General features: G+C 38.8%; 1 protein-coding gene and 1 long non-coding RNA gene across 2 annotated transcripts in view; both read right to left on the bottom strand.

Annotated features, from left to right (window-relative positions):
* Positions 1-14337: 14337 nt before the first annotated feature.
* LOC309497516 overlaps positions 14338-26346 on the bottom strand; it is a 114431-nt gene continuing 102422 nt past the window's right edge. Inside the window, exon 2 of the long non-coding RNA XR_014205592.1 lies at positions 14338-14823. This is a non-coding gene — a long non-coding RNA (uncharacterized lncRNA). The remainder of the gene's footprint in view (positions 14824-26346) is intronic.
* Positions 15044-24014, bottom strand: LOC309497365 (uncharacterized protein). The gene is made up of 4 exons (XM_082167604.1): positions 23861-24014; positions 22786-22978; positions 21633-21780; positions 15044-16435 (listed from the first exon to the last, which is right to left on the bottom strand). The coding sequence occupies exons 1-4, from the start codon at positions 23938-23940 to the stop codon at positions 15303-15305; spliced, it is 1554 nt and encodes a 517-aa protein (XP_082023730.1). The 5' UTR covers positions 23941-24014; the 3' UTR covers positions 15044-15302.

The raw sequence follows: 26346 nt of genomic DNA, 5'->3' as shown, positions 1-26346 counted from the left end.
AAAGCAGTTTAATTTGAATTAATATCGATTCTGTAATAAAAAAATAGATTTTAAAATCGTAAAAAAAAAAATTTTAAATTGCGATACCTAGGTGAATCGATTTTTTTCTCCCAGCCCTTATAGTTACATTTATAGCCCATAATCATTCAATCACTCATGTTGTTGTGTTTTTTTTTTCATTTTTTATGTAGATACCAATTATGACTGCCCAGACCAGTGGACAGCCAGACAAAATTAAGATTTTAAATCCAAGTACCCTTGGTTAGGATACAAAAACCAAAAATTAGGTAAGTTTAGGTAGATTGTTAGTTTTGGCAGCTTTTAAAACAGTGGACAGACGAGGAGAGACGAGGACGGGGTTGAGTTTGTCACCCTGGCTTACAATCCGCACACCAAAATCCACAAAGATCCGAATGACCCAGATAAGGAAAACTAAAGAGGTTTTATGTTTGCCAGACCCGGGGATCCGCTGTGTCCGGTAAAAAGTTTCAAGTCCTATGTGTCCAAATGTCCATCTGACGCAAAGGCTTTCTACTAATTGTTTTTTGTTTGTTTGTTGTTTGATTAATTGTTTTATGGGTAATAAAAAATAAAATAACTATGCCTACCTGTGTGTTTTAATTATAGGTTAAAAAAAACGAAAGTGTAACGCCCATGACTAGACAAGCCTAACTTACATGAAAAAAAATACGTTAACTTTCTGGCTCGCAAGTTAGCTAAACTGAAGGGTTCTACGAGCTGAGCGGACTATAAATATCTCCGGTTGCTAAATAAACCGTCAGGCGTAACCAGGGAAACCAAGTTATTGTTTGTAAAAACTTTAGATTTCAATTGTAAAACTAATTAAAATATAAACTAATGTTTCAAAAATTTGTTATTTGGCAAGTGACCATGGTATAAGCAGGTTAATGCCCTTCGAGGTGTCCATTGTCAGGTATCGATGGACTGCGGAGGCAACGCCGTCATCCATTAATACCTGACAATGGACACCTCGTTGGGCATTAACCCTTACATATACGGTTTGTGTGCTTGTATGTATGTGGGAGAAATGGACACTACACACACAAATATGAATACAGTAGTTACATTGTTTATGCTTCACAGGGTGCCTGGTCTGTAGCAGTCTGAACTCCATTGGGATCATCAAGAAGCAAAGTGCACAGCAAAAACGTCAGTGTTATTTCAACTCCCATAGTGTTAAATACATCAATTTCCCAGAGTTTATATAATTCTCACCAGTTCAGAGTTAAATTAACACTTTGGATAGTGTTAATATTTTAACTCCATAATAGTGTTAAAAATGTCATTCTCAGAGTGTTGTTTCTTAACACATTTTTACACCAAACTTGTGTTATTCCTTTTCACTGGGGTTGTTAATTCCTAGCATTCAGAGTGTTATTTTATGACACTTTAAATAGTATTTTTAACTCTAAAGTGATGATTTAGAGTAACACGATTTTAAGTGTATTCATGACAGTTGTGTTACATTCAATGTTCTGAAAATGCTTTTTCATTAAAGGAAAAAAATAAACACGAAGAATTCAACTTTTTAATAAACACAAAAATATCCAAGCACCATACAACTGAACTCTATGAACATTTACAGAGAAAATAATGGTACAATATAAAGGCTATCATCTTCACCATAAGCACTTCAAAAGTCAAAAGGCAGAGTGCTCACTGAAATAGTCAACCATAAGCTTGTTCACTATGAAGTAGATCACACTGGTGACTAAAAGCATTTTTTTTATTCTGCAAAACACAGGCATTTCCTGTTCTGTGCCACTGCAAATGACTAACCCGGTTCTGTACTCTACCCCACTGATCTTTACACAGTTAGTAGAGAAGATGTCTTTTGCTACAGCGGGCATGGCTTGGGCAAACATTTCACCATTTTCCTCACTGTCGACATTAAATGTTATCAAAGGTCTGTACTCAACATCGTTCAAAGGAGATGTTTCCCAATTGGATGCTATGGACATTTGATATTTTTTGGCAAGTGATCCTGTGATGTTCTTTAAGTTTTTAAGTGTGCTTTTGAAAACCCTGTGTTTTGCCTCAAATCTCATACTCCACATATGTATTAACGGTCCAATTTTTCGAATACAAGACGGGTAATGTAACGTAAAATGATGTTTAGGAATCAGGTTTCTACCTGGATACAAGTGTTTGAACAAGTCATGATGTTCCATTATTAAATGCTTCAAATGCAGAGTCATGCCTAGTGTAACAGATGGAGAGAATATGATGTTAATTATCTGCAGTAAGTCCAGTTCTGGTTTCCTGTTCTGGCACAATGTCACCAAAAATCAAAGGAATGTTTCTTACCAGACAAAAGAGTCTGAATAGAGTCGAGTCCTATATTATTGCCTATAATGTCCAAGTTGACCCTTGTCGGATGATTTTTGCGCTCCAAGTAGCCATTGTCAAAAGCATAGATTCGTGACAAAAGACCAGGATTTGACAAAACATTTTCAGAGAGATATTCAAACAGTAACTTTATCTCATACTGAGCCACCTCTTCAAGTATGTCATGCATTATGTCCAAAGAAAAGTTGTAGCAAACATGAAAGTACTGTAGGCTGTTAAGAGTTGAATTCTTCTTTAGACCAAACACACACAGCTTTTGTGGATCTGATTGCAACTCACTGCAGTGCATTTCAAAAAGCTCTTTTCCACGCAAGATTATCTTTGGGTCATCCTCTTTGTAAACATTCTGAGCATCATCTTTTTCAATCAAACACAAACGACAGAAGTGTACGTCCACTGAAAGACTCTGAAAGTTGTCCCCAGTTATCTGACATATAGTGCCATAGACCTTTTCAGATGAGAAAGGCAAATCCATGCCATGACTCTCCAATATTTTGATGTCATTAATCAGAGGCTGTAAAATAGGATCATTAGGATTTTAGGACATCTTCTGCATGAAACAATGCAACCAAATGGATGTTCATCAATACAGAGTTTAACAATGGAGGCAGATTTCGGAGGACAAAATAGAGAGCACCAACTTTGTGTGAACACCACGTTTTGAACCCAGTGGGTTAGCAGTCTCAAAGTCATCATAGTAAAGCTGAATTTGTAAAGAAGTCTTGTGTTTTTGAGAACAATGGATGATACTTAAAATAACTTCCATCACAAAAGTCTTCATATCTGTCTTTTGATACACATGGTTTTGCAAGTAGTTCACAAATATAAGAATTGCGACAGATAAATTTAATAGTTTCCAAAATTGGAATGTAAACAAAAGTGTCTTTCACTGGGACCTGATCATAAGTACCAGTATTTTTATTTCGCCTTGTATCAAATCGAACTCCTACATTTATTTACACTGGCTCCACAATCCCCCATTTCTTGTGGAAATACATCATTCTATTAGTTTCAGTATTAAAACTCAAACTCAAAACCTTTTTCCAATGTAGATCTTACAGGACTATCTTTTGGCACAACGGACAGTATTTCATGCTTAACTTGGGAGTGCAGTCTACTAGCAAGTTCTTCCAAATCACTAACAATTGATGAAACTATACTATTTGCCATAGCACTACCATGGAGTTTGGCCACAATAATTGTAGCACAGATATCTTTTGTGTTTTCTGTGATACTTTGACCTGATCCATTGTTGTCAAAATACCCAGCGTCAGAGCTCTGCACGACACGTGTTCCTGCAACTTCTGTACTATTTTGTAAACTGTGAAAATCAGCCTGAAATGACTCTGAGGTTTCTGAGCTGTGTTTTCTTCATAAGGTTGTAAAACTGACATAGCCCTTTGAAGAAAAAGGATCCTTCAGTGAGGGAAAGAGAGTAGTAATTCCCAGGGCATACTTCTCCTGCTGACGGGAAGGAATCCTGCTATAGAGTGAAGAAAGTCCATCTTTAATAATTTTTCTTTATATAGTACAAGAAACATAAGTTATATATCATTACAAGATTACAGGCTTTTTTTTTTTACATTCCTTTGTAATAAAAACCTTTTTTAAATCTTACCCATGTCTCTCAGTCATATCACTCGCCAATATGTTGACCAGCTGTCTCCGAGTGCGGTGCATTAGTGAATTTTCTGACTTGTACTCTTCAAGAATATCCTCTCCTCCAGGCTTCTTAAGCAAGGCCTTTTCTGCCATCTACTCGCATAACAGGAAAAGGAAAAATAAGTTTTAGTGTTCAATTCTTTCTATTAGATAAAATCATTAGAAAAAACATACCACAACATGTCTGTATAGACTAAGGGTGAAAGTTCAGAGGAATGTCAAAAAACAGCAGTGTTGTGAAAGGTAAAAATCTAGGAAGGGGAAATTAATAACATTTTATTTGATAAAAAGTGAGTTTGGAACCAAATGCTTCGATAGGTGATAATCTCAATTTAGCGTGACACCTTATAATTGATGGTAAATCAAAATAATAAGACGTTTTCAGCTCTCAATTACCTCCTTTGCCGCCTCTGACACGGGAGCCTTTGTTGCAGAACTGCTCATGTCTTCTTTGCTGGATCTATTTCTGCCTGTGGGGGAATACCCAGTTCTCTAAGGTCACTGTGACTTGAAAAAAGTGATATGGTATCCGTGAGGGAAGATGGTGTTGAGTTATCTAAAGGAGAAAACTCTTTAAAAAGAGAGAATTTGATTAACTTAACTTTTTGTGGCTTTATCCAATTTTAGTATAAACCTTTTAAGTAACCCTAAAGCAGTGGTTCTCAACCTTTTTTGAACAAACGCCCCCCTGACCTCTTCATGATCCTCTTAACGCAAAAAAACTGAAACTGAAACAGAAGTTGCTTATTTGATTTAACCTACATGTAAAAGCCTCAAGTTGAGAAGTATTGTGTTTGGAAAAAAAGCAAAAACACATGGATTGTTTGAAAGGTATTGCAAATGTATTTATTTCAAATTCAAACAAATTCAGGCTCACACACACATTTTTTAAAGATTAACCAATAAAGTGTCTTCAAATTTGAATAGCCTACAAACGGTCATTTGATTTCAAATGACGAACAAAGAAGACAACAGCTCGGCCACCTGAACTAAACCGAAGAAAAAACGACAAAGGCGTCAAGTACAGCCACCGTATTTAATTACGGTCATTAGTGTGAGCCCTGAGCTTGGTGACTGGCAGACAACTTTTTAACATCAGGACACAAGAATGTCAGCTTGAGCCGGAGTGCGCCTGAGGTAACCAAATTGAGACGGCTGCGGTACTTTGTCTGCATGTGCAAAGCTTGACTGAACCCCTGCTCAACAAGGTATGACGTCGGAAAAGCAAGGAGCAGAAGACGACCATGCGTGGCCCACATGACATGCTAGCCACAAGCCCGAAAGGTTGCCTTGTCCTCCTCATCATTTTGGAGGTCGATGAGAGTTTCTTGAATTTCGGCCTCACTCCTGGACACATCCACTTGAAATGGCTCCATCACCCATTCAGGGACATCCACTGCCCTTAAGTGATCGGTGTAACGCAGCAGGTGGTTATCGGTCAGCTCATCAACCACCTGAATGTAAGTACAGAAAGGCAGTTAACGTTATTGAGATTATTTTTATGCTGTCTTTGTAAAAATATACCTAATAATACTACTACTAATAATAATACGCTACCTTGGCCAGCTGAGGGAAATTATTGAATTGACGCCTGTTTGTACAGCTCCAGCTTGGCGAGGAAACTGCAGATGGTGGCCTTTGAATGGACCAGTGTCAAGGCATCTCCCTGGAGCTTGAGTGACACTTCATTCATCTTCCCGAAGAAATCTGCCAGGTAAAAGATGTCACCACGACAGGACTCAGCGTGTCCCTTAGAGCTGCGTCGGCACCAGCAAGAAACTCCAGGACACTTGTGAACAACTCACACAGCCTAGCCAGACAGTTGCCCTTGGATAGCCAGCGTACCTCGGTGTGGAGCAGCAAGCGCTGAAACGCAAGCTTTATGCGTGCGGTCGTGCGCTTGAGTGCGGCTATATTACGTATACGCTCATTATCCTGTATTACTATATCCACCAACCTTTACAAAGGAGCTTTGATTGTCGTTGGTGAGGCGCAGTAATCCTTTATCCGTGGCTTTAGCACATTTAAACAAATCACAGAGTCAAATTCTCTAATGTAATGCAGCCATTTCCATTTGTCAAACCATCCACATTGAAATGAACGCTCGAACGTTTCCCCACCAAATCTCCTGCCTGGAAATTTCATCCTGGGTTGGTAGGGCTTGTCATCTTCCCTGGCAGCCATCCGATCATGTGTCCCGACCTCAGCAGAGTCCATGCTAACGTCCAGCTCACAAACCTTGCTAACGTCCAGCTCACAAACCTTGCTGCTCGCGGATGCTGACAAAGGCCTACTAACGACGCTAGTCTGAACCAAGTTTGTGTCAGTGTCAGTCTTTGGCGTGGGTTCAGTCGCCGTTTCATCGTCGTTGTTGTTGACATCCTTTGTTTGAGAAGAATTCCCATGACTATTTTACTTTTCTTAACCATTTCTGCTGCTTATTGCTAGCCATGACCAAACGAATGTGAGGTGACGGAAGCACTTCCTGAGGAGTAGGCTAGTCTTTTATCAACGAAATATTAAAATAATTAATCATTAGTTTATATCTTATACACTGCCCATCATTTTAAACCCATATCAAACACAGTATGTTATGTCTATTTTAATAAAATAAAAAAAAATCTAGTTTTTAAGTACAATATTATGTTAGTCCACAGCCCCCCACCAGGGGGTGCTGATGCTATGATGAAGGGGACTGCAGCAGCCCCCTTCCCGCGCTACTGAACGTATCTGGGACTTCCACAACAGAAACAAAGCAGCAACAGTCGGTATTTCTGCCATATTGATGGCGGAAAGAAATGAAGTTGGGGCGTACAAATCTACACTGATGCGAGTAACGTTAGCGCGATTAAACATGAAGGACGCTAATGGCACGAAGCGAAAATGGCCATTGTGAAGACGCCAAAAGCCTTGTGCAGGCCATCATCACCGACACTTTTTTTAAATTTTCCCTGCTTCACTGCACGCGGACGTGCACAAAGCATTTTGAACCTGACGACGACGCCACATAAAATGGCTTTCCTTAAACGTTAGTGTAAAACACTGACCAGACAGTGATTTTCTTAAATGTACTAACACCGTTAAGCACATGTTGCAGGGGGCATAAGCCCTGCCTCCCCTGAGAAATGATCTGTCCATCTGATGATAAATTAGAAAATATATATTTTTTTTTTTGCTAATTCTGACCTAAGGTGATGTCTTGTGTTCTCCTTCAGATCAAGGTTCATAACCAGAACATTCAGTAAAAAAAATGTATGCGTGAACTCTGCTGACGTATTTCCGGTAGAATCTCAGCCAGCGTCTTAACTTCCGCATAGCGCGTTCTATAGCAAAGTGTACTAGCAGCAAAACTTTCTTAAAATTCATTTTCTCAGAAACGGAGACAACGATTTTAGAAACCGATTCGCTAGTCGGATTTCGCATGATATGAGAGAATACTCACCCTCAAAGTTGTCGATGTACCTTGAAATATATCATTTAAAGCCCTTCTCTTTATTACTCTTAAGTAGGGTTGGGTACCGAAACCCGGTTCCAATAGGGAACCGGTTCCGACGTAAACGGTAGTAACCAGACCGAATAAGAACGAAACATTCGGTGCCTGATTTCGGTGCCTGACTTTTTTCACCGCCCCCTATAAAACATCTCGCGGCACGAATGATCCAATAACAAAACATCTCCAGTTAACCAGCAGAGCATTCATTTCGTTCGTTTGTTAAATAGACGATCTAGCGCTGAAAATTCTTTTCTCTTGTGGCTCGCGCACACCGCACTCGGATACGTTGCAGAGATCGAGAGTTTGTGTGTTCGTGCTCGCGTCTCAGATGAGTATGTGCGCGAGTTTGTGTGTGTGTGTGTGCGTGAGCGACTTTAGATGTGACGTTGTGCATTTCATATAGTTGGAGCATTCAGCAGTATACATGTATATGTGACTACTTAGTATATGTGTATGCAAGCGTTTTATGTGTGCGTGAATGAAGTTCGATTTAAGCCCTAGATGGCACCTCATATCTATTCGTTCTGGTGAAATCACAACATATAATGCACACAAAGTGTCCCTGCTTGATATACAACCACTGATGAGCATTATCGGTTTAAAGAAAAAACTACGCATGCGGATTAGAACCCAAAACCTCTGACATTCTTGACTAAAGTTCAAGTTCAGCTGCAGTGTTCCTCTTCGGGTAAGTCTAGTATTTTAATGCCAACTGCAAATCTTGCATATCAAGTATTAAGTATATCAAGTATATTTATATGAGGCTATACTTTGTGTGTTAAATATTTCTGCTCAGTGTCAGATATTTCTCTGTTTTGTAAAAGTCTATAATATATAATATGTAATATAATTGATATATAATACATATAAATAATATTAGAAGACAACATTTTTATCTTAACTTAAGTGTTTTCGGCTACATCAGCACAATTTTTAATTTAATCAGAAATCAGAAAATCTTTTTCAGAAAACACACACAGATATAATTTTTTTGATAAAGTGTGTGCAGTTTCGTTTTCTTAAGTAACGGTTTAAGAACCGTTTAAGCACCGGAACCGTTTGAAAAATACAGAGTAGGTACTGGTATCGGATAAAACCCAACCAATACCCAACCCTACTCTTAAGCCTTGTTTATACTTTGTTTATACGCAGTGGTGAGAAGAAGAAGCTATACACACGTGACAATGTTTATTTTAGTACACCACCACCAATACCACACTACAAAAAGAATTGTGTAAAACCCAGTAAACCCTGAGATTATTACTAGTGACAATAAAACAAAATATATGGATATGAGAATGTGTATACAATATAACTAAATTAACAATATCTTACATATTTTCTAATTTCACTAAACACATATGAGGAGGCCAACTCTCCTGGCCTTTGTATTAAAAGTGATGGTACCAGGGATCGGTGTAACATTGAGAATTTGACAGTCATCATTAGATTTGTCCGCAACTCGATTCCAGAGGAACACCTAATCGGCCTCATTGAATTGAATCAGCTTGATGCTGAGTATGTGTGTGACCAAATTACAAACTATTCTCTCACCTTGCAAGTAGTCTGCGCCAGTAGTTTCTTTTGTGAACTATCTATTAGAACAGCTGATTTGCAACAGATAGTGTAGGCCAGAGTGTGCCACCATTATAAGTTTACACTATCTGTTGCAAATCAGCTGTTCTAATAGATAGTTCACAAAAGAAACTACTGCCGCAGACTACTTGCAAGGTGAGAGAATAGTTGTCCAATTTTCATGTGTGGATGGACTAAGGAATAGCAGGGCTCTACAGTGCGTCCATTTCACTCGCACATGCGAGTAAATATTTCGGCGTGCGAACGTGAAAAAATATTTGGGCGCACTATTGCGAGTGACACAGCATTTTTCTATAGAAACAGCTGCAAATACATCTTCAGTAGCTAGTCTGTAGCCTCATAAAAAAAAAAACTACAGTGCCCACACACGAACTATTTCAAAACAGCGCGAATTCATTCGCTTTTAAAACATCCTCTGATATAAACAAGTAGGCTTAAGTAAACGTTAACGTTAGTAGGCTAGTCTAGCTTGGAAAACTGCGACAAAATGCAGAGCATAAGCGCTTTTTTTAAACCAGCCAATGGACAGGAAAAACACAAAAACACGAGCGAGGAAGAAAGTGTCAAAAAGAAGACTAAAACGGATGAAAAAGTCTACAAATTCAACCCGGATTGGCTAAAGGATTTCGAGTGGCTAGAGTACCAGGCATCGACGAAGCTAATGTTTTGCAAGTTTTGCAAAGAAGCCCCTCTGTCACTCGCAGGCTCCTCACTTTTTATCTCCGGTAATCCGAATCTGAGGAGGAATGCTGTGGTGAAACACTCGGCATCCACTCGGCACTCTCGCTGCAGGGATGCATTCATCAACAAATCACAGCCCAGCAACCCACGCACGGTTCAAGCCGCTGTTAGCAGGCAGGTAGCATTAAGTAACGAAGAAGCAATTCGTCAGCTAAAAATTTAATTCAACATCGCCTATCTAATTACCAAATTCGGACCAATGATCACACTTCACCACAAAAACGGAGTTGACATCAATCCTACATATGATAACGATGTGAGGTGTGCGGAAATGATTGGCCAAATAGCTAAAGATATAAGGGACACTCTGGCTAATCAGATGCAAGCGGGCCGTTACCTGTCAGTCCTGGTTGACGGCGACACTGACATCTCAAACACCGAATGTGAGATTGTCTATGCGCGTTTCCTGGAGGATGGGAGACCCGTGACCCGCCTCGTTGGCCAACAGAGTATAGAACATGCCCATGCACAAGGTAAGTGTTTTGCCGTTTTAATTCTACCCAGTAATACTTGGTATATTGCAAAGTTTAGCAATCTATCTAAAGGCCATGTCTTCAGCATATTACAAATCATTACTACAAATCAGTAGTAATAATAATACAAATATATTACAAATTTTCAATGGTCAAGATGGAATAAAAATAAATAAAAGGAAACAGGGCTAAGGCACATTTACATTTATGCATTTGGCAGACGCTTTTATCTAAAGCAACTTACATTGCATTATCCTATACATTTTTACATAGGTATGTGCAATCCCCTGGGATCGAACCCACAACCTTGCGTTGTTAACGCAATGCTCTTACCACTGAGCTACAGGAAAGCTCAGTGTCTGTTAGGAAAGGCACGTCTGCTATAAGAAAGAGTAGGTCATGCATAATGAAAGCTTAAACACAATTGGAAAACATTAAGTTATTTAAGTTATATTGGATTCAATCATGCAATAATGTACTGCCTCTCTGTGTTAATATTGTTCATTGTGAAACTTAACTTAAATGTCATTTTAGGTATTCTGGATGGAACCAGTACTGCTTTTGATGCACTTGGCACAGTTGACTGGAAAACCAAGTGTGTTGCATTTGGGGCAGATGGTGCAGCAGTTAACATGGGTGTCCATAGGGGAGTAATTGCCTTACTCAAGAGGGATATGGGAAACCATGTTATCCCTATCCACTGCATGCCACACCGGTCATTATCCTCAATATCTTTAATAATTTGATATGGGTTCATGAGTGTATGTCTGACATTAGCACATTTGAGCTTTTTTGTTTTTGTTTTTAATGGATAGGTTGGAGTTGGCCATTCTGAATTTGCAGCGCAAGGATGCAATGGTCACAAAAGTATATGATCTTCTCCATCTTGTGTGGAAGACCTACCACTTCAGCCCTAAATCCAGGCGTGAGCTGAATACAATTGGGGAGGAGCTTGGAGTGGGGATCTGCACTCCTTCAAATGTAAAAGGAACAAGGTGGATTCCCCATGTCCACAGAGCACTTAATGTGCTCCTTCGTGCTGGAAGAGGTGGGAATCTGGCAACTGGTCAGTATGCTGCCATTCACCACCACATGGAACACCTTGCCTCATCTGCACCCAATGCAGACATACAAGGTCGTGCTAAAAAGGTGAGTTTTGTAAAACTGTTCAGTGCACACTGCTTTGAGGGTGACTTGATATGAATGAACTTTTTTTCTTTTTTTTTTTTACTCCTGTCCTTTTTTAGATTAGGAAGGAAATGCATGAAGTTAACTTCTGTGCATTTAGCCATTTCCTGGCTGATGTTTTTCAAGAGCTGGCCTCACTCAGCTGCATCCTTCAGAGGAATGATCTCATTCTACCTCAAGCAGTTTCGGAAATTAGGAAGACTGGTACTGCAGGCTAAGGAACCCCTAAGAGAGGTGGCATGCTATGCCAGTTTTTGGCTTCTCTTCCAGGACAGCAAATGGAAGAGGTCACATTTCAGGTGTGTTAGGGGTACAGAGGATAGCATACATCTAAATACAATAGCATAGCTGAGACTGCATTTTGCTAACCAGTGATTTAATGTACAACCATAAAGTTGTATTCTACAGCGCCACAGTACAGCACACAAGCAATTTCTCTTACATTATCTCTCTTCATTCTATGCTCCTAACAGGGTGTGCCACTCTCTGGTGATGTGACAGGTAACTTCAATCAGAAGCTAAAAAAAAACATGAATGCTGTGATTGGCATCACTGTGGAAGCCCTGAATTCTCGCTTTGGTAGTCTGATCAATGCGGAAACCGAAGACTACACGGCGGTGAATTGTTTCACCATTTTCAACCATGACACATGGCCTGAAAACAGTGATGAGCTCCTTGACTATGGATCTGATAAGGTGGAGGCCCTCATGGAACACTTTAGTGATGTGCTTACTAGGCAAGTTGCAATCATATACAATTTGGATGGTTTATAATTGTATCAGATAGATCAGTAACTTTATTCTCTCTTTAGCTTTGGATGCCAGCTTGAAGCCATACAAGGGGAATGGCAGAGTGTTAAGGCACTCATAAGCCACACATTTAAAGACAAGTCCTACTGCAGCTTATGGCAAATGCTTTTAACTAAAGAGCCATATAAAACAGACTACAAGGTAATAGACACAAAGTTCAACAGCACCAAAAACACTTAATTGCCACCTTTTATATAAATTGTAATGTGGTGTAAAATGTATTTAATCAATCAGTATAAAATCTTATTTAAATGACTTACTTGTTTTACAGAACCTCCTGCACCTAGTTGAGATCCTGCTGATTCTGCCTATTTCCGCTGCGCAGTGTGAACGTGGTTTCTCAGCGCAAAAGCGCATCAAGAGCTCCTTAAGAAGTAGTTTGCATGTATCTACCACTGAGGACCTAATTCGGATCAGCACAGAGGGGCCCTCCCTGGAACTGTTTGATCCTACAAAATGTGCTGAAAATTGGCTGTCTGCTGGAAAGAGGTCAAGGCGACCAGGCTACAAAGCTTGGCCAAGTGACTCAGACATGATCTTCATTTCAGATCAAATGTGAAACATACATAGGGCCTACATACAATGATAAATGAAATCTACATGACAATAAAATAGAATTAAATGAAAATCTTTTGTTTGAAAGTTTTGGTCTGATGTTCTTAACCTTACAATGAGCATTGTAAATTGTTGAATAATTCTAATAATAAAACTATAATGATAAACTTATACAGCAAAAATGACTGTGCCCCCAAATATTTGTCTGTGCTCCTAAATTTTTTTATTTAGGCGCACCAGTGCTCTTTGTTCAAGAAGTAAGTGTAGAGCCCTGAATAGTCACTCTAAAATCATAATTATTTAGTTGTCTCTTCCTATATAGTCTGTGGGCCAGTATTAATTGCAAAAAACATTTTCAAAAGTTTGCGTTTTCCAAAACGCTGTGTAAATAAACGGCCGAAACGCATACAAAGTTTTACATTTTTAGTTGAAAACGATGTCGTGTAAACAGCGCCTGAGAAATGGCAGAATGCCGGCGAATTAGGGCCACTCTCCGAAGTTTGTCCAAAAGATTGTAACTTTTTTCTGTTACGTTACGCGGTAAGTTGATCGTGGTGGGGGTTTAGCGATTACATTTACGCATTTGGCAAACGCTTTTATCCAAAGCGACTTACATTGTATTTCAAGGTACACATTTACATTCTTATGAGTTCCTGCTTTCCCTGGGAATCAAACCCCATGACCTTGGCGTTGCAAGCACCAACGCTCCACTGTCTGAGCTACAGGAAGGCTATTATTTATTGAAATTAATTCAAATATCACTTGCTACAGAGCCGTTATCTAGTTCTGAAGTAGTTATTTAAGATGGATGGTAGTAACTCAGTTCTCTGCATGCTTGTTGAACTTGCTTGAGGAACAGAGATAAACCATATATTGTTGCAGTCGTGTGTTTATTGTCTTCAGATTTAATGAGTCAAAGCGATTCGATCTTTTTATTCAGCTGTATTAGGGATTCCTGGAATGTCATAAGTTATTGTACTTCTGTGAGGCATATTCTGACTTTCTGTGCAAGGGCGCCCTCCGGCTTCCAGTATGAATGAAACAGACAATGTGTTTATAGCGCTCAATAATGCTCAAACCAACCTATTTTGGGTAAAAATATGAAATTTGAAGTAAACATATAATAATCCATGTTTTTCTCTATTGTAGTGTTACTTTCTGATGATTAATATTTATATGTTGCATTTTCCCTATAAAATAAAAGTTTCCTATAAAGTAAAATGATCTTAATTACTATATTGTTATATTCTTAAATATTGCATTTAAGAATCCTGCTTAATTCTTCCAACTCAAACTTTCACACGAGTCTCTTCAAACTGTTTTTCCTCTGAGAGCACTGTACCAACATTAGCAAGCTTCTCCATGAACATGATAAAATAAGCTCCATCACTGAATACTGATGGCAGTGCAGTTTTTTCTTCAGTGCATGGCAAAAGAAAAAGCAAACACCTTGGAAATGACAGGTATGTTCAAATGTGAACAAATATTCGGTATGTGTTTTATGGCCTTATTTCAGTGTCTTAAATCAGTGACTTAATCATGCATAAACTCTTAAAACTACAAACTTTACATACACGCTGCTCACATATTATTATAGCAGAGTTTGTGCTGAATACAGTGTAATCAGACTTTACCATGATAATGTTACAAGTAACAGAAATAAGCACATACGTCATCATGTGACGAAATTCCAAACAAGTCGTTTTCTGAGCTTGGATTCAATAAATCTTGGATTCATAGGGGTGGTGGTGGCGCAATGGATAAGACACATGCCTTTGGTGTGAGAGACCCGGGTTCGAATCCACTGTGAGACACCAATGTGTCCCTGAGCAAGACACTTAACCCCTAGTTGCTCCAGAGGCGTGCGACCTCTGACATATATAGCAATTGTAAGTCGCTTTGGATAAAAGCGTCAGCTAAATGAATAAATGTAAATCTGTTTTTGGACTAACAAGGAAGTTTTGAAGTTCTGAAACTTACAGTATGTTTATATAATACAATGACCTCTTACATGATAAAAGAACAAGGAAATTTTGATTTCTCAATGTATGACCCCTTTTAATAAATTCACTTTCTCCACCTTGTATTGTGAAGCATTACCAAATGTATTCAATCAAAACATGTAGTCATGTGCGTTTGTCTGTAATTGAGTTAAATTAAGATAAGACCACATTTTATGAGTAATCAATGCAGAAATCCAGATACATTCAGTATTTCACAAACTTATTATGTTCACTGAAGATAGATGAATATATAGATGGATAGATAGATTCACACAGATTCATATTTTTCTATTGACACTTTAAATTTCCAGGGAATTAAAATATTTTCCACACAAAAAACTAAAATAAAGTCTCACATCTGACCTTTCAGGTCTATCTCTAATGGCAAAAGAATCTTTCTATTAGACCACAATTAAATGGTCTTCGTAGGTGATTTTTGAAATTGCTCCTTTTTCTGCAATTTTTCTCCAGAATGAGTTTGCAAGTGGCGTTTCAGGTCCGCTCGATATGCGAAACTCTTTTCACACTGAATACACGTGTAAGGCTTCTCTCCAGTATGAGATCTTATGTGAGCCCTAAGGCTTTCTTTAAGTGTGAAACTCTTTCCACACTGAGGACAGGTGAAAGGCTTCTCTCCAGTGTGAACTCTCATGTGAACATTAAGGTTTGTTTTGTTTGAGAAAGTCTTTCCACAGTGATGACACATGAAAGGCTTCTCTCCAATGTGAGTTATTACATGATTCTTAAGGTGATCACTGTCTGTGAAAATCATTTCACACTGATGGCATGTAAAACTGGTCTCTCTTGAGTGAATCCTCATGTGGGTATTAAGGTTTACTTTATGTCTGAATGTATTTCCACACTGATCACATGTGAACGGCTTCTCTCCAGTGTGAATTTTCATGTGGGAATTAATTGTTGCTCTATGTTTAAAACTTTTTCCACATTGAGGGCAAGTGAAAGGCTTTTCTCCAGTGTGAATTCGCATGTGGCTCATAAGGCATGCTTTTCGAATGAAACATTTTCCACACTGTTGGCAGGTGAAAAGGTTCTCTCCATTGTGAATTCTCATGTGGACTTTAAGACTGTCTTTTTGAGTGAACCTGTTTCCACATTGTTGGCAGGCGAAAGGCTTTTCTCCAATGTGAATTCTCATGTGGGCTTTAAGGCTGTTGTTTTGAGTGAAACTTTTCCCACATTGTTGGCAGGTGAAAGGGCTCTCTCCAGTGTGAATCCTCATGTGTTTTTTGAGGTTTCCTTTTTCACTGAAACTTTTCCCACAATGTTGGCAGGTGAAAGGCTTCTCGCCAGTGTGAATTCTCATGTGGACTTTCAGGTTTCCAAGTTGATTGAAACCCTTTCCACATTGAGTGCAAGAGAAATAACTTATAGTTGCCGTCTTCTCACCCATTTTTTGTGAGGAAGTCTTTTCAGTCTGTGAGCAACTAAAAGATTTTTCACCAAATATAAAATCATTACTCTCATCCTGATCTTCCTCTTCCTTTTCATTCAATTCTTGACTCTCTTCTTTAAGCTCTGTCAGATCTAAGTTGAAAAAAGACAAAAAACAAAAAACAAATGAACCACGGTTAAATGGCACAAAGCAACAGACATCAAAACAAAGCATCAAAACAAACAGCATGTACTTCTGAATATTGTCAGCTCTTCGCTTTTAGGAAACATCCCCAAAAGTGTCTAACTAGCAGTTTTAAAACCCCTTATCAAAATTATATAACTATACCCAAGAGAACTGGTTAGTTAAAGGTGCATTGCGCAAGTCTCTGAGTTTTTGCAGAACTATGCCCCCTCTGGCGGCAAGCGAAACTGCAACCAGAGGTTGTCTTTTGCACTAGACAAAAGTTTTCTTTTTTTTATCTTACGTGGAGTTTGCGTTGGTGTTTGAAATGAACTACAAGCCGGTCTCTTAGAATCCATCTTCTACGGAGAATGGCGCCGAATACACAAACCTGCCAGACATAGCCAGGTGAGCGTGCCGTGAACGCGCATTTCCGACCCGAATCCCTCTTTATTTTACTGTACAGGATTATAGAGGCAATCGCAGTGATCAGAGAAGGGCTCATTCAGCCCATCAGGCAATTGTTTAAGCATGTATAGGTTAGAAAAAGGGTATTTTTAACATGAAAAGTTGCGCAATGCACCTTTAAACAATTTAAATTCTCCCATTTATTTGCAAAATATTAGAAAAACAGTGTCTTCTCACCTATGTTCAGATTTGCAGAGAAACAGTATGGATAATTGTGGATAATTTCAGTTGACATTTAACATAAGCACAGAATCTGTGCTTATTTAAGTTACAAATTACATGCTTATGGTATCTGATCGCAGCCAGCTACATCTCTCTTGAAGTGCTATTAGATCTTTTGACAACATATTCTCTTAATGAGTGGACAAGAATTAGCATGGATTATGTACCATCTACCCAACCGCTACCTATATGTATGGAGTGCCACAGGGCTCAGTATTAGGCCCTCTACTTTTCTCTATGTATGTTTCCCCTGAGAGACATAATTAGATTTTAATATATCATAACAGTGATACTCAGGTTTATATTTCTCTACAACCTGAAAAAACTGCACAACTCTCCAAGTTAGCAGAGTGTATTAATGATATCAAAGATGGGATAACTAGTCATTTTCTTCTATTCAATTCTGACAAGACAAGGCTATTAATTATCGAATTAAAAACATTTGCACATAAGATGCTAGATCTCAATGGATATACTGTTATATCACTTTCTACAGTTAAGAACTGGTTGTGAGTGACCAAGGTTTTGCTGAAATCAAGTGGCTCTTTGATTATCACGTTTCCTGTGTTTAATAATTAAGCTCTAGTTGATTCAAAATGTAGTGGCTAGAGTGCACACTAGATAAAAGAAATATGATGACATTAACAACTTTTACAATCTCTACACCGACTGCTTGTTAAGTTTTGTATTACAAGCGTCACCCACTGGCCCAACGACGGTATGCAATGATGTGGCTGAAGGTTTCCTGCACATTGTCTTTTCTGTCTGAAACAATCAATAATTTATTGCAACGTTTGATTTTAGTTTGTTTGGATTTTATTTTTAAATTTGATTAGGCTAACTTGACTCCGCAAAAAAAGAAACATTCCCTTTTCAGGATAATGAAACTGTTATAGTTTATTTTTCTTGCTCCACTGGAGTAAGAAAAATGAGCGATAGTGAAGAAAGTGCAGTGCCCACGACTAGCTCGAAGGACACCGTTGACAAGAAAGGTCATTTAAAGTCCCACTGAAGTGCCTTGGAATGTACAGCTTTGTATGATGCGCTGACGTAATTTCCACAGGAAGCTAAGGCGGGACATATTGAATGGCTCCTCCCACTTAGTTTACATCACAGACTGCAAGTCATAAGGCACCATGGAAGCAAATCCGAGCGCTGATGATACGTTGGATTCAATAATAGAGGATTTTTCTCAGCCACATTCTCCTGCACCAACGGACTTGGCAGAATCGTCTACCGAGGACGAAAATGAACCAACCGTCTTTGGAGTCAGACCATAACAGTTTGAGACAAGTAACGTTAGGGGTTGGGACACTTTAGATTCTAGATAGCATTTGATTGGACAGAAGATGTGATTAGAAGCTAAACTCCACAGTGATGTCATAAAAATCCAGTTTTGAAAGCTTATATCTCCTAAATGCGAATTTTGTCATTGTTTTGGAACACACCAGCTTATCCATAACCTTAAGGCTAACATATTCATACTAAAAGTTAAACTTAAATTTTGATTTCAGGGGGCCTGTAATTTCAGTGGAGATATTTTGGCTATTTGCAATCTGATATAAAACAGAGCGACGTGCACTGCAAACTGTGTAGACGACTCCTGCCATCAAAGACAGGCAGCACCACAAACCTGTTTTATCATTTAAAACAATGTCATCCTTTAGAACACGAAGAAGCTATGAAATTACAGTCCCAAATGAGTGTTAGTGGATGTGAACAATCTACAAGCTCTAATGCAACTAACCAGCAAAGTATTATATCGCCATTTTCCCATGCCAAAAAAAAAAGACATGAAGACATCACAAAAGCAGTTGTATACTTCATGGCAAAAGACATGCTTTCCATTGGCGCTAAGAAGCCGACCTTGACTCCAGATACAAGCTACCTGGCCGAAAACATTTTCCGCAGACAGCGATTCCCAGGGAGAAGGTAAAGCGACAGCTGCAAAATGTACAACTCTTCGTCTCTACTTCACATCCGATCCTCACTATTCAAGGCTGGAATGTTCAGAGCAAATGCCTCCAAACGGCTTACTTTCCTGAAGACCACACAGGTGAAGTTATTTCCAAAGGAACGATTGAAGCACTCGCCTCCTGGGGCTGAGTGAAGACAGACAAGTATTTATCACAACTGATAGTGGTACAAACATGGTAAAAGCCACTTCACTCAACAAACTTCAGTGTTTTGGATATCGACTACACTTGGCTATTGATAAGTTTAAGGGTGCTTTCACACTGGGCTCGTTTGCTGCGGTCCGAGCCCGAGCCCGATTGTTCCTGGCGCCCCACGCAGTGTTGGTTTGGTTTCACACTCAACTTGATTCTATCGAACCCTGGTGCATTTGCGTGCATCTTACGTCATCGCAAACGTGCACGGCGCATGATAGAAAACAGAACGGAAACAGAAAACTGAGTGAACAACACAGGTTTACTGTGTGTGTGTGTGTGTGTGTGTCGCATTAGGCGGCTTTCTGCTGCTTGCAAACAGACTTTTGAGGAGACAGTAGGTTTCCTTTAATTTGTTGCCCTGATTCCACGTGCTATATGCGAATACACTGCAGACTCACTCTCGCTCGTATACAAGGTAAATCATCAACACTATCATCCCTTACATGCGTTTTATCTAAATACATCGTAATCAGCTAAAATGCATGCGCACCCAAATCTGTTGCTTTCACATTCACACGAATCGCAGCTTAGTTCTAGTGCAACCGAACTCAGAGCACCTCCTCCAGGTAGTCTCGGGTTCGGTACCCCAGTGTGCACCCGGGTCCACATGACAACGTTCACATTAGTGATTTTTCATGCGAACTGTGCCCCAATTCCAAACTAAACTACCAGTGTGAAAGCACCCTTAGCCTTTGTTCTCCATTTAGTAACAAAACAGCTGTAGTAAATATAATGATGATGATGATGATAAAAAAAAATATTTTAAAAGATCAAATCAATACTTTATTTTATTAAGCCGCATTACCACCATAGGAACTTTCACTGGTGTGTTTCGACTGCAGGAACCAGGGTCTAAAGGAAGTTACAGGTAAAAAAAAAAAATGTCCCCCTCTGAAAGTCCCTGCTCGCAAGTTAGTACTTTTTCAAAGTTCAGAAACTTTCGGGGGCGGGACTTGGGCGCTGAACATTCTGATTGGTTGTTTACGCAGCACTTTGATTGGTTGACTCCACGCAGCATTTTATTTCAACCACCATTTTTAACATTCTGTTGCTGTGCGTGCACAGTAAGAGTTGTTTGCTATTTCAATCAACAGTTGAGTTAAAAAAAATACAACCGATGGACCGACGACGAGGTTCAGGTGTTGTTAAGCCTAAATTAACGTTACATCCCAATATTGTAATGTTTTCAGCTTAGCATATAATCTTACTATACATGTTAGCTAATAATGTTGTATTTAATTTGATGTTGAACAGAGTAGCTTTTGTATAAAATATCCTTTAACTTCACAATTGTCATTTTGTGAAAAATCTTGTTAGAGCACCTAAAATATGTTGCTTGTGAAAACTTTTTTTAAGGCACGGTACACGTGCATGTGTACATGATCAGGATGGTATCACCTCTGCCTCATTTTGAGCCAAGAAAAACCCTGCTGGTGCTCGTAAAAAAACAACAATTGTATTAATAATGCAACTACAGTAGCCTTGGAAAACCCTGACAAACTTCCGGCAAATTTGAGATTTGCTCTGCAAGTCCGTCTGGCCAAGAGCCCATTCAAGCCCATTTCCAATTTTTCCAAATCGAGGCACCAATCACAAACGTTGAGGCGGGCTTTACACGATGACGATTGCTCTGATTGGTTTAAGGTCTATCCAATTGCGCCGAGAGGCATTTGAGCGACGTCCGTTGGTGACGCCCCTTTGGAACTGGGCTGTGAATAAACCTTACTAAAAGTGTACGTGCGCCCGAAAGTCATAAATGGCGTACGGCAAAAAATATTCAGACTTGTAAAAACGTTTGTACGCCGGAACCTGCGCAGAATTCACTTTATAAATCCCAGTAAGTGGAAGATTGTGCGCACATGCGTCTCCTCCCCGAAATAAACATATGGAGCTTACAATTCCTAGTTTTACTATGCATATCATTTGCATATTGGTCATCCACATGATAACATGTTTACCGGTAGAAGACATTAATAAAATATGAAATACGGATGTGTCGTCACATTACATTGATAAATCATTTAGTAGCCTATCCATGCCTTGTTTTTGCGTCGGAAGTGGCGTATGCCTATGCCTCTTTCAGGCCCTGTTTTGTGCGTACGCAACAGTTATAAATGAGGCCCCTGGTGTCTACAACTACAGTTTCACGGCAGGTAAAATCTCCCAAAATGCATTTTACTGAGACAAGAGTTACACTGCTTTTTTATGCATTCAGTCAACCGAGTAAGTGCTGAATAAGTGACTGTGCACAAGTGATCCTAAAAAAAAAGTAGGCTATGCGTACAAACTTGAGAATGAAACCAACCTGTTTGTTCTTCAGTATCTTCTTGTTTCACTCTGAATGTTTCTTCAATCTTCACGTCTTCACTCTCTTCTTTAATAAACGCCATCTTCATAACAGTAAGTGGCGTGGTTCTCAGTCGCTTCACCAGGAGTTTTTCTGTGTGTTTGTTCTGTTTAAGATGACAATAATTAACAGAAAGTAAAATAAAATCCACACTAAATCTCTGTTTCTCAATCAGCTCTAGTTCAGTATTTCACCTCAAAACATACACTTCAAATGATTAAAAGAGCACAATTTATACATATTTTGTTATGATTTAGAATACTAAATGGATTAAACGTAATATATTACACTTTCACAAAAACATTTTGCTACTGTTAAGTAAAAGTTAGCATTGTTTTTTTTGTTCCATTTCCACTTTTTTGACCAGCTGGTGACGTCAGTGCGCGTTGATTCGCATCAGTGAATCGTTTTGACTAGCAATTGATTCAGTCGACTTTTGAGTTAAAAAAAGCTCAGTTTCTTTCATCACTACTTGCCAAGAGACCAAATTTCTTTTTAAGATGAACGGATTCACGATATAGGGAGAGAAATAAGACGCACCTTTTCTCACGAATGGTTGCGATTGACTCGCGGTAGAACCACGTTCATAAATGTATTATAAAGCATTAAAATGTTACATTCAATGATAAAATATTCATTTAACAGTTTTTGATAAAACTATACAATTACCTGAGCGGTTTGCTTTGATTAATACACTTTAAATGCTTTGAACACAAATCTTTCTCCAACCGCATCACAACAGATGCAGGAAAATAGACATAATAGAGAGTAGACGCCGCATCGACCGCTACTGCCTACCGACGAGCCGCGGGGCCGCCATCTTGGACCGGACACCCGCTCCACTCAGTGTAATCTGTTTGGCAGGTGCAATGATCTGTCTGCGCATTTAATTAATCATACCGAACTAAATACCAAACTGATTTTCACACTTTTTTTTTTGCTGCAAAGGTCATTCATGTAGCTATGATACAGGACACATGGTTCGGCGTAATTTAATTATTTAATACATAATATAATATAGTTAAAGGGATACGTATCTCACCCTGCCCTGTGATTGAAAATAGAATATTTACATTTATGAAAGCTAATAGCCTAATGAGGATACACCTACTCTTTGGAGGTGAACCGGGAAGCTGAAGACGGAGGGAATAACACCATCTCGGAGTCGGACAATCTGACCCGTCCTATCAAAATCACCCTGCTTAAAATGTTGAGAGCAAAGCACTGATGAATCACTTGCAGTGAATGCTTCTCTCCTCAAAGCCACTTCCCACTTCTTCCTCACATCTTTGTCCTTGGGAAACCTTCAAAATGAAAACGGAAGATCTGGGAGAGTCTACACAAAAACATTTCACAAAGGAGGTCAAGCTTATTTTCTTCCTTCACATTTCTTAGAACCTTTTCTTCAACAAAACTCCTATTTTGATGCATATCTGTTAATAATGAACCAAAGTTGCTGCAATTGTGAATAAGCTTGTTTGCAAACCATTCTACAGTCAGATGATGTTCTGTTGCCTTTATTTTAAGTAAGTGGGGTGGGTATGAGACATGAGAGGTATCTTACTTTTGTTTGGATGAATTACATGTGAATAATACACAGTGTTGGGTAAGCTACTTGGAAACTGTAGTGAGCTAAGCTATCAGTTACTCTGCCGTGAATAAAGCTTCACTACACAAAAGCTCCCACCCAGTCAAAAGTAGCAAGCTAAGTAACACAAACACAGCAGAAGGCTAGTGTACTACATAGGAAGCTACTTTTAAGTTGTGCTAATTTCACATGACAAGAAAAGTGTAGCTTGTGTGGCCAAGCTACTTGATACATAAAGGAGTTAAGCTACTGAAAAGTTACTTAATTCAGGAACTAGTGAAGCTAACTTACCACCAAAGTCACTAACGTTAGCTAAGCTACAAGTCGCGACTGCCCAACACTGATAATACAGTCTGTGCACTCGTGTAAAATTCACTGGCCAATGTTATACCAGTAATATTTGTCTTATTATAAAGTCCCCTCTTATCAAGTCTCAGTTCATAGCCGGGTGAACACCGGCCAATAAACATAGCCTAGCTAGCTATGTTTCAGTAACTGTTACAGTAATATCAAAGATCCTTGCTCTTTCTCAACTCTCTGGTAATATTCTATTCACAAATACAACCAATAACGTTAGTACGGTAATGTTAAATCTTACTTGTGAAAAGTAATCCCCCGAGCCCTGTTTGCGATGGTCCGCCGATTTGAGCAGTTATAAGCTGCACAGTGCTCTGGCATCCTGTTTCTTCTGCTGCTAAGCAACTCGGAGTGGTATGACCGTCCAAGATTGCTTTGAACACAAACATTTCTTCAACCGAATCACAACAGAGGCAGGAGCGCAGCGCAGCCTTATGACGTCATATCGCCACTCCAAAATAAAAGTTTTTTGTTTTTTCAGACGCTAAAATCATAAATGTGCATAGACACATACAAGTAATACAACATATCAGCGGCGTTCAGAGTTGAATTCTTGTTGAAATACACATTTAAATGCATGTTGTGAAAACAATGATCCACGTCTAATGTGAGATTATGTTTAAATTGCTAAACACTAATGTTTGTGTGCAGAAACAATTTATTTAAGCGTTTGGGAAACCAAAGAATTATATCAAATACATACATTGATGGCTCATTGTTCGAAGTTGAACAGCAAACAATTTGACAAGCATTAAAAACATTGTTGCATTTTTCCCTTACCAAATGTGAAAACAAATCTGACAGTTACCTTTATTAAGAGATTTTGTGTTGGCTAATGCAGTTTCACTGATCCATTTTGTCTCACTACATATATTTACAAGGGACACTTAGCTTTTCTTTTTTTTTTTTTTCTTTTTTTTTTTTTGCTTTCAGTACAGAATAATAAAATATAAGCATGACACACAAGGATTTATTGGGCAACTTTATCCTCTTACTGGCTACAAATCTGAATAAACAAAAACACAGGAACACGTTCTAGAACCCATCATGCACAACAGCCTTTAAATTTGTTTGTTTGCTTGATCCCTCAGTAGAAAAAAAATACATGCAAAAAATGCCTGCCAAGTTGTACATTTGAGGTAAACCTCCTTGCAAGTCAACTGGAAGTCTACCTGCTGATTATAGGTGTTTACATTTACATTTACATTTATGCATTTGGCAGACGCTTTTATCCAAAGCGACTTACAGTGCACTTATTACAGGGACAATCCCCTTGGAGCAACGTGGAGTAAAATGTCTTGCTCAAGGACACACTGGTGGTGACTGCTGGGATCAAACCAGCAACCTTCGATTTACCAGTTCAGTGGTTTAACCCATTAGACCACCATCTTCACAGGTGTGGTTCACATCATTTCTTGTATCTTGCAGAAAGCATAAATTAGACCCTTAAGACTACCATGCCTGGCTGCTGCTTAGAATGTAAAGTGTAGCATAACAAGCTTGATAATTTGAGTAATTTAATTTATTCCATGATCCATGGCTTTGTGTCAGATGGTTATTTGACTATGCCATGCACGGAAATAGTTTAACACACACCAAGCCATTTTCATATTTTGTTCCAAATAATGATGCTTACAAACTCCCAATGAGCAAGGCAAAGGTGGCAATGGTAAAGAAAACCCTTGTAGATGAATGAGGAAGAAGCCTTAGGAGGAAGCAATATACAAATGTTAATTTGATTCATATTACCTCACAGATTTAATGCCATTTACTTTCCAGAGAATTGATTCAACTTTAAAACCATCTTTAAATATATTTAAAAAAAATTAAGGACACAATTTAAGTTAGTGTGCGGATGAGGAGGAGGGAGGGTCGAGCTAGCCTCCGTTTTGTATGACAATACTTTCAACGTCAACAAGAAGTGACGTCACCCAACTTCACTTGGAGCACCTTTAAAAAAAACACTTTGTTTTGCTCATTCTTGGATAATTGGATAAACGAAATGGATAATTACACAAATTCATGAATATTACACAATTTTTTAAACATTATTAAAAATACATAGAGTTACTGAAACAATTGATGTCAGAATACACTTGTCTGTTAACAAACAGTTTGAACGTTCTTGTTCACTTTTAAGATCTGAGGGGAGTTGCTTTCAGTACGGCTATAAAAGACAAACAAAATGATTTTCAAACTCGCACAGATTTTAACATTAAATAAAGCACATATACAGTAGCCTACTATACCTGAAATGATCATACTTTCTGTTGTTCCAGCGGCGACGTCGCAGTAATAGTCTGGTTAGGACACGGTGTTACACATATTCACTCATCTGAAAGAAGTAAATGAACATAGCCATTGTATTACATGTAACAATCGTGGTAATTACATGTTTACGGCTCATAAATACGTGTAGAATATTAAACCTACATTTCAAATAAATATTTTAGCAAAACTTAGGCCTATGTTTTAGTCAGAATTACTGCACTCCCATCAACACCCAACCATCAAATGCAAGTTATACACTGGAGAAACACGTCTCAAGTCCACACGCATCTGTCAAAGTATGACAGGGCAAACCATGATAAACTACATGCTTGGTTATTTGAAGCACTTTCTCTGCTACTGTCAGTTTTGTGGTCTGTGCCTGACTCAAATAATCTTATCTTCTCCAGTCATAAAAGCTGCTGCTAGTTCAGATTTGACAGATGAAGTCACGCTTTG

Source organism: Leuciscus leuciscus (genome assembly GCF_965113295.1).
Source record: "Leuciscus leuciscus genome assembly, chromosome: 4".
Classification (NCBI taxonomy): Eukaryota; Metazoa; Chordata; class Actinopteri; order Cypriniformes; family Leuciscidae; genus Leuciscus; species Leuciscus leuciscus.
Note: the sequence above shows the minus strand (reverse complement) of the source record. Positions and strands in the feature narration are given on the sequence as shown.